The sequence below is a fragment of the Homalodisca vitripennis genome, chromosome 2 (genome assembly GCF_021130785.1).
Source record: "Homalodisca vitripennis isolate AUS2020 chromosome 2, UT_GWSS_2.1, whole genome shotgun sequence".
NCBI lineage: Eukaryota > Metazoa > Arthropoda > Insecta > Hemiptera > Cicadellidae > Homalodisca > Homalodisca vitripennis.
In genome coordinates this window covers 101,171,954-101,189,038 of record NC_060208.1, presented here as the reverse complement: position 1 = coordinate 101,189,038, position 17,085 = coordinate 101,171,954, and the positions used below count along the sequence as shown (strand labels likewise).

The window sequence follows — 17,085 nt, the reverse complement described above, 5'->3', positions numbered from 1 at the left end:
CAAGAAACAAGTTAATTCATAGAGAAACAACATTTGTTCGTAGAATGATTTTCGGACATTTGGTATTAATTTTTTTTAATTTCTGGTGTCTTCCTTAAGTTTTAAGTGTTTTAGCATTAGGTAAAACTGACGATAGAAACCTGGAACTCAAGATAGAATAAACAATAAATTGTCTTGCCACTCTTCAGTCTCTTCTGCGTCGCCTTTAGAAGCGTAAATGACAAACATATTTTGACGCCAGCAGTTAATTCACCTTTTTTCCTGTAAGAGCAAAGAAATTTCAGTGCTACCACCTAAAAACTTTTGCTAACGTGAAAAGAAACCTGTCTGAAATGGAAAAAAAAAAAACGACAAGGTGAGGTCAGCCAGGCTACATGAGAACCAGGCATTACCGTCCACATCACGTCCCAGGTCTGCAAAAAAACAACAGATGTTCCGTCTGTCCCCCATCGTCCAATGTGGAACAAGTGGTTTTGGAAGAGGAACGTTGAGTACTCTCCAATAACGGATTTATTGAAGTGAAATACAGAAAGCGTAAACAAACGGAAAAGGTTAAAAATAACCCCAAAAAGATATCAGTTCTTAACGGGCCGCGCGCGCTTCGGTTAATGACGACAGACTGAAGATTGTGGAAAAAACATAAGTATATATTTGTTTCTAGGTTTGCCGAAGGTGTTGAGAAAGTGACAATATTAAGCAATATGTTAATGCTCGAGCCAAAGGTAAAAATAATTTTGAAGTGACAAAGTTAAAAAATAAGTTTCCAGGATACAGTTCATTTAAAATAGGTGTCCCTTTGTCGCTGTGGACCACAGTATATGATGAAGAATTCTGGCCTGAAGGTTCTTATGTAAGTCGGTTTGTGTTTAAACGCCAAAGTCCCGTGGAGAAAGAAGCCCATGAGGCTTCTTTTTTGGAAATGTACAGGCGAATCTGCAAAAATACTTAGGCCTAGTTTGTGTGGATCTAAGCTTGTACCCTCTATTGAGGATGGAACTAATGTTGAGGTTAGTAGTGACACTACTACGATTAGGTGCGACGGTGCCTACCAGGGTCGCCGACACAAGACGTCATTATATAGGCCTACCTCAAAGCCTAACCTAAAGTTACTGTTCTTAAATGTACAAGGTTTGCAAGAAAAAGAAAATATTTTAAGTGTCCTGGGTGATGAAAATCATTATGACCTGCTGTGTTTTTGTGAACATTGGCTCAGTGATCAGGAACAGGATTGTGTGGATGTGGAAGGCTATGTGCGAGCATCTTTATTCTGCAGAAGTAATCACATTAGAGGTGGAACAGGCATATTTATTTCAGCTACTAGTAACTTAAGGTATGAGCGTATAGCGGTGGATCAATTCTGTGAAGAGCTCCATTTTGAATGTACAGCAGTTTTTGCTTTCTTACCTCAACCTACTCACAATAACTCTTTATCACTCTCCAGCTGGTGATGCAAATATATTTTTAGAAAAACTGGAGCAGCTTTTAATTTATTTGGGTCGCTTCAAGGCTTACATAGTTATAGGTGGGGATGTTAATGCTAAATTTGACGTCACTATAAACTCGCCTACAGTTAAGAAGTTGAAAATTGTTCTTGCTCAGTTTAAAACTGTCACTACGTCAACAATCAAACCCACAAGGAATAACAACTGTCTGGATAATATTTTCACAGATATTGAGACATCTGCTTATGAGTACAAAGTTGTATGCCCTGACATAGCAGATCAAGAGGGTGTCGAGATGGAAATAAAATGTAATTGTTTGCTGGAAGTTGCGGCCCAAAGAAACTCCTGCAGTAAAAATGGTTAAAACATTTCTGTAAATAGCATTTTGTATTTTAAATTTTGCTTAAGTGAAATGAACTGGCTAGAACTTCTCAAGTGCAAAACAATGACAGCAGAAAACCATGTTTGACCAGTTCTTCAACAAGTTTTTAGAAATATTCAATGATTGTTGCCCTTTGAAGTATGTAAAAGCTAAAGCTCATACCGTGAAGAAACGGTCTATTAAATCACATCTTGCGTGGTATACTCCGGAGCTGGAAATTTTAAGGAAGAGGGTGATGGGTTACCGAACAGTTTTCAAAACTACTGGGAGCGAAACAGGCTCTTAGGGCCTATAAGGAGATCAGATGTCGGTACAGGAAATCAGTAAATCAAGCCAAAACTAGTAGCCAATGTCAACTTTATTGAGTCCTGCGAGCAACCCTTGTCAGGCAGCCTGGTCTCTTATAAAAAAAGAAGACATCCCCAGCCGTAAACGAGACAACAAACATTTCCGCTGATGAGTTCAACAACTTCTTCATCGAGTCAGTACACGCTACCAAGGCTGCGGAAGTCACAACCTGTTGCGACTTCAAGCCACTTTCTGCGGAACATCGTGCAACCTCAAGCAGCAACTTCATTGGGAAACTGTATCTGAAAAAAGACTTGTTGTGTACAGTGAATAAAATGAAGTGCACCAAAAGCAAAGATGTATATGGCCTGTCTAGTTATATCTTGAAAATTGGTGATTAGTGAAATAATGCTGCCTCTTATGCTGTGCATAAACGCTTGCCTTAAAGAGGGTGTGTTTCCTACTTCACAGAAAGTGTCCAGAGTTGTGCCGGTGTTCAAGAAGAATGACAGAAACCAGGTCTGTAACTACCGTCCTGTATCTCTTGTGCCTTGTATTGGTAAAATCATAGAACATGTTGTACATAGGCAATTGTGTACCTTTTTTTAAGTGAGAATGATTTTTTTTTCAAAACTCACAATTTGGTTTCCGTTAAAAATAGATCGACAGTTGATGCCCTTGAGTCCTTAATTTCAAAAATGTTACAGGCTTTCGAAGACAGACGCCTTGCTCAGATCACAGCTTGTGATCTGAGTAAGGCGTTTGACTGTATTGACCACCCAGATTCTTTTGGAGAGAAACTTAATTATTATGGTGTTTGTGGTCACCAATTAGATTTCTTTTAAATCGTACTTACTTGGAAGGTCGCAATATGTAGATAATGGTAAGGATCAATCTAAAAAAGTTGAGGTAAATGAAGGTGTGCCTCAGGGATCTATATTAGGCCCAACATTGTTTCTTTTGATTATGAATGATCTGCCAAATAATATTAGTCGATCCTTTACCGCTATGTTTGCGGACGACACTACTTTTTTTAAGTGTTGACAGTGATGTAAATAGTCTTTCATTAGTAGTAGAAAAACACCATGAAGCAAGCAGTAGATTGGTTTGCAGCAAACAGTTTAACACTGAATCAGGGCAAAAACCCAAAATCTTTTATGTAGCTTAAAAAATAGTGTAAGCCTAGGCCATATTGAATCCATCACAGAAATTAAAATATTAGGAATAATAGTAGAAATAAGTTAACTTGGACTCCCCAAATAGAATCAATGTGCACAAAGTTAGCCAAAGTAATTTACTTGCTCAAGAGTCTTTCTTCCATGTTACCATTACAATATTTACGTATAGTTTATTTTGCCTTTTTTCATTCTGTGATATGTTATGGTGTTCTCCTGTGGGGAAACAGCAGTCATGTAAATAATATTTTATTGCTCCAAAAGAAAGGCCATTAGGATTGTTACCAAATCTCTAGTCAAAGCTCATTGCAAACCCCTTTTTGTAGATAGTAGAATTTTAACTGTGATAAACCTGTATATATTTGTCTGTGTGGTAAATGTGAAAAATATAACTCAAATTTAGTTTCCGTACATAGTGATGTTCACAATCATGACACTCGCAATCAGTCTAAGGCAGTAATCCCACTTTGCAGATTAAGTAAGAGTACAAATAGTTTACAATGTTGTTGGCCTCAAGTTGTACAATAAAACTACATATTGCATCCAAGTCCTTACCTCTTAGTCTATTTAAGGTCAGATTTCACAAATGGTTAATTGCTAACCCTTTTTATGACTTAAAAGATTTTTTAAAGTTTGATAATATTATAATTTAACTAGGACCTACTTGTTATATAGACTATTATTTTAGGCTACTTATGTTTCATACATTTAAAATTATTGTAATAGCCTAACTTATTGTTACAAATTGACTATGTCTATCACATTTTGTAATGTTTAATGACAATAAAGAAACTTATGACTTATGACTTATGATTAAATCATAAAACAGCGAAGTATTATAAAAAATAAACATAATTTTTAATTGATGTTGTCTCAGCAAGAGTTTACTGCTGAATGAGGTGGGGAAGGAAAACTTGAATTGCAGTAGAACACCGAAAATTGCATTGGCCATCTAAAGGGGTTCCGCGATTTCGCTGTGAAAAACTTTTCTTTGCTTTCCATCGGCGTTTCAAAACTGCTCTAAATCGCGCCAGGACTGATCGCTGTGATTAGGTTTGTGTAATTCTCGCTTGTATGAACCGTTCCTACGGGTCGATTAATAGTAAGAGCTCTGATATAATACAAGCAGCAAATTTGATCCCCTTTTATGCTCATTATTTAACAAACCATACCGTGTACCATACGAGTCCCGGCAACAAACGCCAAAGTGCTGAGTCCTAGGGCACTGCACGCGCTTGTGGCGCATTTTGGCACTAGATACTGAAATCGACCTCTGTGTGAAAAAAACCATTTTCTAATGTTTACAAAAACTTTCGACTGTGAAATGAATATTTTTGCATTGTAAAATCCGAGAAAGAGCTGTGAATTTGATGATAAGATTGAGTGGGAACTCTGACCAAGACAGGCAAACAATAAAATCGAAAGGTAATACATACCAACGTGTACCCCTTCAGGCGCACAACATGGGTTACAAAAGCTCGGTGTGTACCAGATTGAGTGCACGTGTTAAGTATTAAAATTTTGTTCCAGTCAATAGAGCCTTCCAATCAACTATATTTTTATAACTTCTGACTAAGATGGGTACGGAAAGTTTAGTATAATATTCACCAGACAATGTATTTTCGTTATTGACAATTGTATTCAATTAGGAAATACCTTATAGTGGTATCTTATTTTATAAATGACTTTTTGTATGGAACAGGTTATGAAGGGGTTTGACCGGGTGCTCCTTGATGCTCCGTGCTCGGGAACTGGGGTCATCAGCAAGGACCCCAGTGTCAAAACTAGTAAAGATCCCCAGGACGTGCAGAGATGTCACACACTGCAACGTCAACTGCTGTTGGAAGCCATCGACTGTACCAACGCAAAGTCTTCCACTGGTGGCTACATCGTCTACTCTACCTGCTCTGTCATGGTGGGTACTAAATTAATTTAACTTAAATTCTCATTTCCCATATTTCAATATTGTACCAGAACCCCTGATATTGTAATTTTAACTTTTTATATTTTAACCAAATTTATCATTAGCTTTCAAAAATAAAATTGAAAGAAAACAAAATCAGAGTTTGTTTTTATTTATTTAGCTTAAGTATCCTAGTATCTGGTATCCAATATATACTATTAGATATAATAATAATAATTTTTAAAAATTACAGTCACCGGATCATATATAACATCTTATGAAAATAACAGAAAAATTGAATTTTTATAATTGGATAATCAAGGAGTCAATGTAAAATTTGTTTGAAAATTGGTTGTATAAGAGTAAAAATATTTAGTTTCTCAGTTGTTCATTGGATCTTCTGCCAAATGTACCTATAATGCCTCTAGAAACCAGCAAAAATAAATTTAGTTTGCCACGATGTATACTTCAGAAATTTACAAAAAGTATAAAAAGAATAAGTCTGGGGAGCCTGAACAAGCTGATGACAACACTTAAGATATAAATGGGTCCAGTAAAAACTCCCCACCTAAGGGCCTCCTGGGAAATATTACACTTGATACTATACTTAGCAACTCCTGAATTGAGAGATTGGTCCAGTGATGTGAAAAGCAGCAGTGTATAATGATCCGAAAATCTATAATTTATCACAGAAGATACGAGAATAGATTCTGATGTGTTAGTGGTGTTGACAATTGAGAAGCAAAATTGAAAAGTACTTTCCCAAAGTTGTATCTGAAAAATGACTCTTCCTTTTGGACCTTGTAAATGACAGGTGTTCTTCCCAACATTTTATTCGGGATAGTTTAGTTTGGAAACATTAATTTATTTTGTTGGATATAAAACAAACCTAACTAAAAACTACAGGGGTGGTTTTCTTTTTCAACTCTCCATTCTACGCCTTGGTGGTCAGACACGTGACAGGTCTGCGGTGTGCATAGTAGTCGATTGCACATCTTCCCTGCTACATTTATCACAGTCGAGTTCAAATAGTCAGTTTGCACTGAGCTGCATTTGTATAAACATGGTCACCTCTATTGAATCTCCTGCCAAATGCAAATTGAGAAGCGTTATTCATTTCCTGTAAGCAAAGGGAATAGTGCAGCAGAAATCCATTGGAGATGGATGTCCTGTGTTTATGGAGAGAACTTTATGAGTGATGGTGTAGAAAGTGTAAAGATCACCAAACTGACATGCAGGATGAAAGAGGTCAAGAAAGCAAATCTGTCGCTACAGACAGCCTTATTGAACAAATTGACAAAGTTCTTTTGTGGGTGTCAGTTAACGTCTTTGACTTTCTACACCACTCATGTACAACACCACCATCTCCGTAAACACGGCACATTCTCCGATGGATTTCTGCTGCACTATTTCCTTATGCTTGCAGGAAACAAATAAAACTCCATAATTCACATATGACGGGAGAATCAATAGAAGCAGCCATGTTTATGCGACTACTGCTCAGCGCAAAATAGCTACTTGAACTTGGCAGTGACAAATGTTGTAGTGGGGAATATGCATGATCGACTGCTCACACCGCAGACCTGACACGTGTCTGGCTGTCATGGTGTGAGATTGGGGGTTAACAAAAAAACAACCATTGTAATTCACTAATTAAGATACTCTATTTTATAGGTAATATCCTGTTGTAGTCATAAGTCTATAAGTAGTGATTTTGTTTCAGCCAGAAGAGAATGAAGCTGTGGTTGACTTTGCACTGAAGAGGAGAGATGTCAAAGTTGTTGATACAGGATTGGAATTCGGTAATGAAGGATTTACCAACTACAGGCATTCCAGGTATTGTAACTTTGATTGTTATACTAATTTAAAAAATACATGTGGAATGCCTTCTACAAGGTTCTAAAATTCTACACTGTTACCGAAAATATCAGCTTTTACCTGTAAGTTTTATCTGGTTTTACTTGGTGGAAAAATTTGTATTAAGCAACAAAGGATTAATGTTAGTGACAAGTATTGAGAATTCTTGGTTTTAATCACTTTTAACAGCAGATCACTAAAAACTTTACATACCCTGAAATCCAAAAGATGATTTTTTTAGTGTAGATCATTTAATTAAACATGTATAATAATAATAATAATTACATTTAAAATGCACAAAAAATGTCCTTAACTAAAATGCATAAACTACAAAAGTCATTACAAATTTATGCATTGTCAAATAAATAAACATGTACATCAAATTAAATAATGGTCTTAACCCTTTTAACCCCAGTCAATTTTCCATGGACTTGCCAGAAAACCCATGGTGATAAGGGACCGTAGTGCAGAATTGAGGGAATATACATCTAGTTTTCTTATTTTTGAAGATAATTTTGAGGTTTTTGTTTAAAATTTTTCACAAATAAGTGTACTTTTAGATGTAATAGTTAAAAAGTACTTTTACAGAATGATTTGTTTTGTTTTTTAGTGTATATATACATAAAAAGTTTTTATTTTTTATAGTTTGGACATACATAAAGGGCAGAAAAAAACATTGTATCCCCTGAAAAATGAAACAATTTTGTTGTACACATATTTCTTACTACACACACAAAATTTGAAGAACTTACCTTGATAAATGCAGGAGATAATATATCCAATTCATTGTATAGCTGCATAAGCACTTCTTCATATATTTCCACATACATGTCAGTAAAATTATACAGATATGTATACTTGTTTTTGCACTTTTAAAATAATAACAATTGTAAAATAACACAAACTAATTGTAACAATTGTAATTGTTTGTAACACTAAAACTTGTTTAATTTTTCAAAAAAGTAAAAGAAATAATATAATACTAACAATATATACATTTTATATAAACAACTATTTTGCGTGACCTAACATTTGTGGTGCCCAATACAGACAGCATGGACACCTTTCTTACATCTCACACAAACAGTTCTAGATTTCTTTCTTTTCCCTCCAGAAGCCACACTTACTTTGCTGCAGACAGAACAGTTTCTTTCCCGTTTATTTGGAAGTGTTTCTAATCCAAATTGTGTTTCCTGATTTAAGTTACTGTTATCTCCTCCAGCCATATCATCACATCGATTCTTTGTATTCAACCACTGCTGGGCTAACTCATCTACAATCTCTGTGGTGAACTGGTACCTTGTTACTTGCCTACCACAGCAGTTCTCTTTGTATATAATATATGTATTGAGAATCATTCTTGCAAAGATATTTAAGACAACCTTCTTCCAGTACTTTACTGTGCGGCACTCATCTAGGTAACAATAAAGCATTTGGTCAGATGAATCAACCCCTCCCATATACATGTTGTAACTGTTTATTATTTCAGGTTTATTTATTATAATGTCCCCATGTTTCCTTTTTTTTCACTTTTTCAATTGACTTAGCAGTTCCCTTTGTTGAAAGTAAAATTACAGGTTTTTTTCTGGCTCTTCTATTCACGATAGGCAAGCAACAATAGGCTGTTACTTCTCATATATCTTTTTCCCCCTACCTGCAATTGTGCCTTTATTGGTACTGGAAGCCCCTTCCTATTCTTTCTAACAGTTCCAGTCAAGAATGTACTTTTGCTGTATAAATATTCAGCTAATGGAATGGTAACAAAAAAGTTATCAACAAAAAGATGCTATCCCTTGTTCAAATAGCTTCTAGCTTTCAATAAATTTACCACAACTTTGTAAGCAAGCCCGTGTTCTGTCCTACCATCAGTGCCTGATGTTCCTTTGTAGCAATCAAATGCAAGGCAATACTTGGTCACAGAGTCACAGAGCATCCATAATTTTATGCCCCACTTGTGGTGGTGCTTATTGGGTAGGTACTGTAACATTTGTGTGTGGCATTTTGTACCAATCAAACTCTCGTCAATTGAAATTTCTTTATGGGGGATGTAATAGGTCCGAAATAATCTATTGGCATGTTCCATCACAGGAAGAAATTTTCCACAGGGGTCATAATTAGGTTCACCAGGAAGTGTATTATTATCTGCGACATGAAAAAACTGTAGCAATGTCTCAAAACTATTCCTACTGAACATATTTCGAAACCAAGGAGTGTTTTGGGATAAACTAGTATTTCAGTAACTACGAATTGTTGGTTTTTTTATTAAATTTGTATTAAAAAGAACAGCTAGAAATCCTTTCATCTCTGCCAAAGTAACTGCTCTCCAGGATTGTGCATTTGCATGGGGTGATAAATTTACATGGGACCTCAAATACTCTATAGCATACTGGTTTGTCATGGTTACCAATGTAGTCAAAAAGTTAACTGTGAAAAACAGATTGAAGTAAGCTATAGGCTTGGCATCAGACGGGGTGCATGTCTTGGGCCTGATAGTTCATTATAAACAATGTTGTTTACAGTCATATTGAGTGTCACTCAATTCATCAGTCAATGACCAACTTTGATATTTTCAGTAACATCATCACTAGGCCTAACATTTAGGTTTTGGACTTGTACCTCTGCATTGCATGGACTATCAATATTTATGTCACTATACAATATTTACAACAGTATTCCTAGGCCTACCTCTACGACGAACTGTAGACCTACTTTGACCTGTTGACGTTGAAGGTATGTTTACTTCATTCTCGTCTTCTGAGGAAGATATTGTTTCAAGATTTGTGGGAATAAAATCAGGATCTTCGTCAGTATCATCTTCAAAAATAGCCGGTTCTTCATTTTCAGAAGACCATTCATCATTTGAGGTTTCAATGTTGTCCACAAAACTATTGCTCGGTTCATTGTCTTCAAAAATAGCACCTTCACCACTAATAATATTGTTTATCAAAGTGTTTTCACCCACTGGTGACTTTTCTCTACAACGTTTACTCATGTTTTTACTAATAATACAATAAATCACACGAAAAACAACCGCTTTCAATCACGCAAACTAATTGAGGTTATAACTCAGCATACAACAACAAATGCAACTGAAGTCGTCTGGCGGCTGACATCGACAAATAAACTACGCTCGACGGAATACAATGCCAATTGGAAGGTTTATTGTTTTTGCACGTAGCCCGTTTCTTCACCGACCACTATACCGAAACTGATGGCATTTGGACATATTATTAGCCAGCTACATTAAATTCTCGAGACGTGTGATATATCGGATGTTGGGCATTTTAGCTAGACCACCTCTGTGCAATATATTGGACGCCGGGGCTAAAAGGGTTAACTAAGATATCCGTGTATTGTGATAGAACTGACTAATACCTTCACACAAAATTTCACTTATGTAGACCTTACTCAGTAATAATTCTTTAAAATCTTCATATTTTTATTCAGGGACTTTTTTTATTAGAAATGTTATTGTTATTTGCTACCTTTGAATGGTTCCACTTGCCCTGATCACATCCTTCAATGCAGCACTGAGGAGGTCATGATTTGTGGTTTCCTCACCAAGTTCCAATAAGACACCTTCAGTTCTTGTCAGCCTGATGGCCTGAGTCATCAGGTTTTACTATCTCCCATATCTCCTTTAGCAGGATAAACTATATCTGCTACAGTGATATTGACAGTCGGATACAAACTTATTCTAAATGATGTTTATTTACTGTGGTTTATGTTTCAAATAGAGAAATATTAAATTAGTTACTTATTTTGCCAAGAGATTGCTGCACTTTCCAGCCACAATTGGATAGATTTAATTTTATAACTGTGCAGTATAGTGGGCTACACATACGACAAAACAGTGAGCTGAACGTCAAAACAGAGATGGCCCCTAGGTGTATTAATGACTTGACTGACCTGAGGCAGAGAACGGCCATGGGCACCATTGTGGCTCCTAGGCGATATGAGAGACCAAACATTCGAATTTTATGCCTATCCAAAACCAACCTTAAAATTATTGAGTTTAGCAAGCACATACGAGTGAGTATGGAGACAAATAAAATTCAAATAAGGGATGCCTGTAACTTAAGTCTATTTTTCAGGAATTCTCTTGTTTGAATATAATTTTACCTTGTTGAATTGTATAAATAAATATGTGTTTGATTTTGTTATTCTTTCAATTATTTCAGATTTCATCCATCATTGAAGCTTGCCCGTCGCTATTACCCTCATACACACAACATGGATGGATTCTTTGTGTGCAAACTTAAGAAGTTCTCTAACATTGTGAAGAAAACCAAGGAGGAGGAGAATGATGATGATGATGAGGAGGAGGAAGAGGAAATTCTTAATGAGGATATCCAAAATGAATAGAAAATTTTAAGATGTTAGTGTAGTTAATGAAGTGTTATAATGTACTGGAATAGAAAATCGCATCACTAGTGAAGTAAATTTATCATTTTGGTTTTGTTTGTAAAAAAAAATATGAACCAATACCAATTGATTATCAATTTTTGATATGTATGGAAAAGGGAAAATAAATAATATTGAAGACAACAAAAAGAAAGCATTGAAATAAGTCTTTTGAAAGGCTTGTTAGTCTACCCAATAATGTCAACAGTCTACAGTAATGGCAAGTAGTCACTTAAACAAGGTAGGAGTACGCCACACCATGTGCCATGTAACAGGCTTCTCTGAAGTTGCATGCAAAATTAATTTCAATTCTATACCTCATTTCATTCCTGAAATGTCCTGCGGACAATTATACAGGAAATAAATTTTTACATCTCTCTGACAGATAAAATAAAATTGTATCAGTCTCCTGTTCAGGCTTCAGTGGCACTCAGCCAAATTCCTTGGTTGGGCATGTATCATAGAACTCATTCTTGTTTATATAGAAATGAAGTTTTAAGCAAATTGTGGAGAGTACAGATGAAATCTATTTCGAGATATCTTTGCAATGATACATTCACATTTTTGTTTATTAAGTTTTGTATCATAACTGTGTTTAAATAGTAAAAGTTCCAATGAGCTACTGCAACACAAGAGTGCACTCAATCAAATCTTATCATCCACTTTCATCATTGATTTTTCAATCCATAATTTTTGTTTTTACTTTATGAATAAAAATTGTACATGATAAAATCTCATATAATTGTACCGAATTTATTAACAAATTTATTTATTCTACTATATTGTCATTACAATCATTATTACCTATAAGACCAATGTATAAAATATTTGTGAACGGCCTAGAAAATCCCATGGAGTGACATGCACCATCATCAAAGTCAATGCTGCCTTTATGGAAATGAAACTAGGCAAAATGTAAATTCTATATAGGTCAGTTCTTTTCCAAGTTATCATACAGACAGACTGAAATACAATTCTCCCAGCCCCTCAAGTGGTAAGCTTAGCTAATGCTCAGTCAATATTTGACTTACAGCAGCCTCGTGACTGATGAACTTGTGACGAACACCATTGGCAAACTTTGTGAAAATCAGTTCACAATTATGGAACTAACGGAATATTTTCTCCAATTTTGTTTACTGTATAAAAAGTTGTAGTGGTAAAGTTTGATGACTGTAACTTGTTCTTAAATCTTAACGGAAGGCTTAAAAAAAACCATACCAAAAAGACAGTATTGGAAAACTTGTACCATAGTATGAGAAGTGTTAGAATTAAAATGACATTAATGTATAAAAATAGATTAGAAATGTACTGTTGAAATGTATACAGTATTTTTTTTTTATTTTGAAAAATTTGTTTCTTTTTGGACTGCTCATCCAAAAATGTGATGAGCTCTCATAATGAAAAAATCTAGAAATAGTCAGTCATCTTTGTAACTGAATTGTATTTACTCTAAATGCAGCTCTTGTATTGTTTTAATGAATGTACAACTATCTCTTTAATACAGCTAAAATTAAATCAACACTTTTATTACCATAAAACCACAGATATCATATATAACCAAGTCAGTGGAAAATATAAACAGGTCTGTGATGTTAGTTCTTGGTGCAATTTAGTATTTTTAGGATGTAATAGTGCACAATCCTTTTGTGTATCTTTTCAAGTGTGGTTACTTTCTTCCTGCAAAAGTATTATAAATGGGGGGAAATGTAGCCTGCTGTTATTGTGGGGGGAAATGCTTTTACAAGTGTATTAAATTTAGTTTTTGAAATTCTTGGTATGGTTTTTCAAAAATTTAATTTCAGTTGTGTGTGTAATTTTCAAACTGCCCCTAACCATTGTTTTTATTTTTTAATACTTATAATTTTTAGGTTTTTAGCTTGATTCTTTCTATGAAAACTTGAAATATTGGCTCTAGTGTTTTTGAGGCAGTGTTTGTTTGCTTGTAGCCCAATATGCTCTGTATTAAACAATTCCAAAAAGCTCATGTCTAAAAACATTCTCCTTTAAAGTACATAACTTCAGAATTAGTTTTGAGTAAAATTGTAACTAAAACTTACAGATGAATTATATGTAATGTTAAAATATAGGCATATTGGTCTAAACCTACATGTATGAATAACTTCAGATAGCTGTTTGCGTTTTAAAGTTAAAATATTTAAGGATTTTAAATGTCTATTTGTGAATTTTTATCACAAATTGAAAGTATGTCTAAAAAGAGCACTCATAATATTTTGTTTACATTTTTACAATTTATAATCAGTACGCAGTGTATAAACTTTTGTATGAAATGCAATTAGAGTAACAAGTAACAAGAGCTAATCCTTAGGCAGGTGGAGTACGATAAGCGGACCCGGTTTTTTATATCAAAGAATTTAATCATCAATACCTAATATTTGTATCTTGAAACCTAGACTATCAATTGATATAAAAGTATCTACAGTCCTCAATAACAATCATAAGTTTAAAATTAAAATATGAATTTAATATTTACAGTGATACCATAAGTAATAAATGAACCAGAACGAGAACGATCAAACAAATTACTAAAACAAAAAATAGGAAAACTCATAAATAATTAAGAAATTATAACAAACATTTAGAATAGAAAAATAAATGATAACATAACAATAATTAGAATAGAAAATGGAAACTTGTCGAATCTATATGTTTTCTCCTGGGTAGCAATTTTTAACTGCTTTTAGGAAATGGTTGAACACATCCTCTTCAAAAATTTGTACCTCTCTTCTGTATAAATATTCATAGAGATGCGAGAAGGTTGGCCGGTATACCACTTTTTAAACTGTGTTTTACGGCTCTCCACAAGCTTTCAACTGTCTGAGTGTTGACACCAGTTGCTGGGTCTAAAAGGTTTTCACTATGATTGACGGTATAATGGACAAAACCACAATCACTTAATCCAAAATACGCTTTCCATATGTCTGTGACTATGGTTGTTCCAGACTTTACAAGTTTTAATATGAGAGGAATAAGGGTTTTAGCATCTCGTTTGTTTTCAGGACAAATCTCAATTCTATACCTACCCCCATGTTTTTGACCTTTTGGTATAGTTTCAATTAAACCTAGAATCCAGGTTCCTTCTCCAACCTCCCTTTGTTATATTTCCGTTTTCCAATTTTGCACTCATCAATTTCCACCACCACTCCAGGACCTCCAAGCTTGTCTTCCCTATTGAACTGTTCATTAATCCACACAAAACAAACCTCCCTGCAAAATGACATCCAGTTAAACATCATACTTCTTGATGGGCTGTGTAAATCCGAACTAAACTCAAGAATTAAAAAATCATAGTTTGTCTGATTTCTGGATAATAAGTACATTAAACTCACAATATTGTGCAGTCCGAACTTTGATCCTTCAAAGAAACTTTTATTCAGTGCGTTTTTACTAAAATTGTGTCCACCATTACCTCTAAGTCTCTAAGAAGGAAGACTTGGAGTCCCTCTTCAGGGAGTGCCCCTTCTTGAGAAACTTCCGAGTTATTTTTAAACCCGTTTCTTGTGATGCCAACAAGAGGGCATTGGCTACCATACAGTTTCGCTTTTGATAGGTACATCCGTCACTGTAAAAGATGACATGATCGTATTTGTTTCTGTCTATTTGGGTTTTGGTGAAGTTACACAGAATACTTGCAAATTTGTCTGCATTCACGCACCTTCAGACTCATCCCAAAGGTAGCAGTATCCATCCAATGTATTAAGATTGAATATTGTGAAATTGTGCACCTTCAACTTCATGCGGTAATGTAAGGCTGAAGCTTTCAAATCTGGGCTAAGCAACACGACTTGCATGTCCATAGTGAATACCCCTGTCTTGCTGTCGGGATTGTCAGCAGTGGCTTTGTCATTTTCTTTTTGTTTCCTGGCCGCTTCTTTGCGGGCTACATGAGCTGTGTATGTTTGTTAGGTCAAATTCCCTACTTTATAAGCACAACATACGTCGCACTGATCTTTCTTTGGTTGGAATAAGCTCAAATTACACTCGTCAAAAGTTTCAAGGACCAGGCAAATCGATGTTTTGATGTTTTCTTTATCCTGTGGTTTGCAAAAGCTCTCATATACCCTGTATAATAGCTCTGCTTTAGATTGCCACTTAGGCTCCAAGTATAGCTTGGAACTGTCTTTCCGGCAATAGTGGGACTCTAGTTTGGGCAGTGCTTCAAAAATGATTCCACTAAAGCCTTTTTAGCTTTATCAGTTTCACTCTTTCTTGTGTTGAGTTGGTCTCGCTCTTCATCCGTTACCTCATCTTCATTAACTAGACCTTGCTCAAAACTCTTTCTTACCCAATTCGATACTGCCCATGCTCCGACACATAGAGTCTGGAGGAACATTCTTTTACAAACTTTTACTTTACTCTTCATATTTTTAGGATTAAGATAATATAACAAAGGTGTTCTTTTCTTCTTTCCTGCGTAGAACGGATTTTACTTCAACTAAACCCTGGACAAAAACCTTTTTTTCTCCATGGGTCAGGGACCAAAATCTTTCTAACATTTGTTGCCTCTCATCGTCAGAAATCGTACTGCATTTAAATTGCGTCTTAGGAGTGACTTTACACAAGCAGCGTGCTTTGATACGCTTTGCCCCTTTTTTGACATTAAACACAGTTTTCCCTTTTTCATTTTTCCTCCTACCGAAATACTCTTCTCCCTTTGACCTTTTGATATGATTTTTCCGTTGTTCCCAACAACTGTCTTTTATTGCTCTTCAACGTCGACTTCTTTTTCTTTTAGGTAGGCCAATTATTTCTTTGGCTGTTTCAGTAGCCTGAGCTTCTTGATCTCCGTCAGTTTCGGATGAACTAAGTCGCTCAGCTTCTTCTAAGTCGTTATCTGGGACGTACTCAATGTCTTTTTCATTTTCTTCATAGTTATTCTCTACTTCAACTTCCCCTTCAAGGGTTTCTTCAACAAGTTCCATTGCAACAACTACAATATTATTGATGTTCTGTGCATTATGTACGTCTTCAAATAAGTTGTCAACAATGAAAATACTGCTATCCATTGCAGATACATCTTTCTCCTCGCATCCGATAAACTCTTATCAGGATGTCATCTGATGTTGGTTTTTCATTCTCAGTAGCTGTTTCATTCAGAAACTTGTCCCCGCCTGAAAAAAAAACACAATAATGTAGCCTAAACATTACAATCATGGTACTTTAAGATTTCAATGTATGTATATAGCCAACATTAAAAAAGAATAAATATGTTTTTAATTCAAAATATAGTAGGTTGAAATGTAATGTGTAACTGATATTAGATTTTATTTAACCATGCCTGTAATCAATTAACAACTTGTGTAAGCTGTATGAGTGTGCTACGTCGTAATACATTTTTGATCGATGATGTACAGGCCTATTAAATTTGCGAAAAGGCGTGCAACTTATAGGCTACCACAAATTTAATTTGCTTTTTATAACATCAAAACTGTATTTTAGGTTTCATACACACCTGCAATGAGTAAAAAATATATCACCTGTTACTGAAACTGTTTAAACTGGAAAGAGTTTAGGATCAGTTTGAAGCTTTTGATGGCCAATATCACTTTTCTACGCGTAAATGTGGTCCTTTTCACTTTGAAGGGCGAGCTTAACCATCAAGTTTCCTCTTGACAT

General features: G+C 35.2%; 1 protein-coding gene across 1 annotated transcript in view; it reads left to right on the top strand.

Moving 5' to 3' along the window:
- The window catches only part of LOC124354455 (26S rRNA (cytosine-C(5))-methyltransferase nsun-1-like), a 43,311-nt gene extending 26,658 nt beyond the window's left edge, over nt 1-16,653 (top strand). The window contains exons 10-12 of the mRNA XM_046804913.1: nt 4,990-5,202; nt 6,914-7,026; nt 11,229-16,653. Of these exons, the coding sequence (XP_046660869.1) occupies nt 4,990-5,202; nt 6,914-7,026; nt 11,229-11,412 (510 nt within the window). The 3' untranslated portion in view covers nt 11,413-16,653. The remainder of the gene's footprint in view (nt 1-4,989; nt 5,203-6,913; nt 7,027-11,228) is intronic.
- The last annotated feature ends 432 nt before the right edge of the window (nt 16,654-17,085 follow it).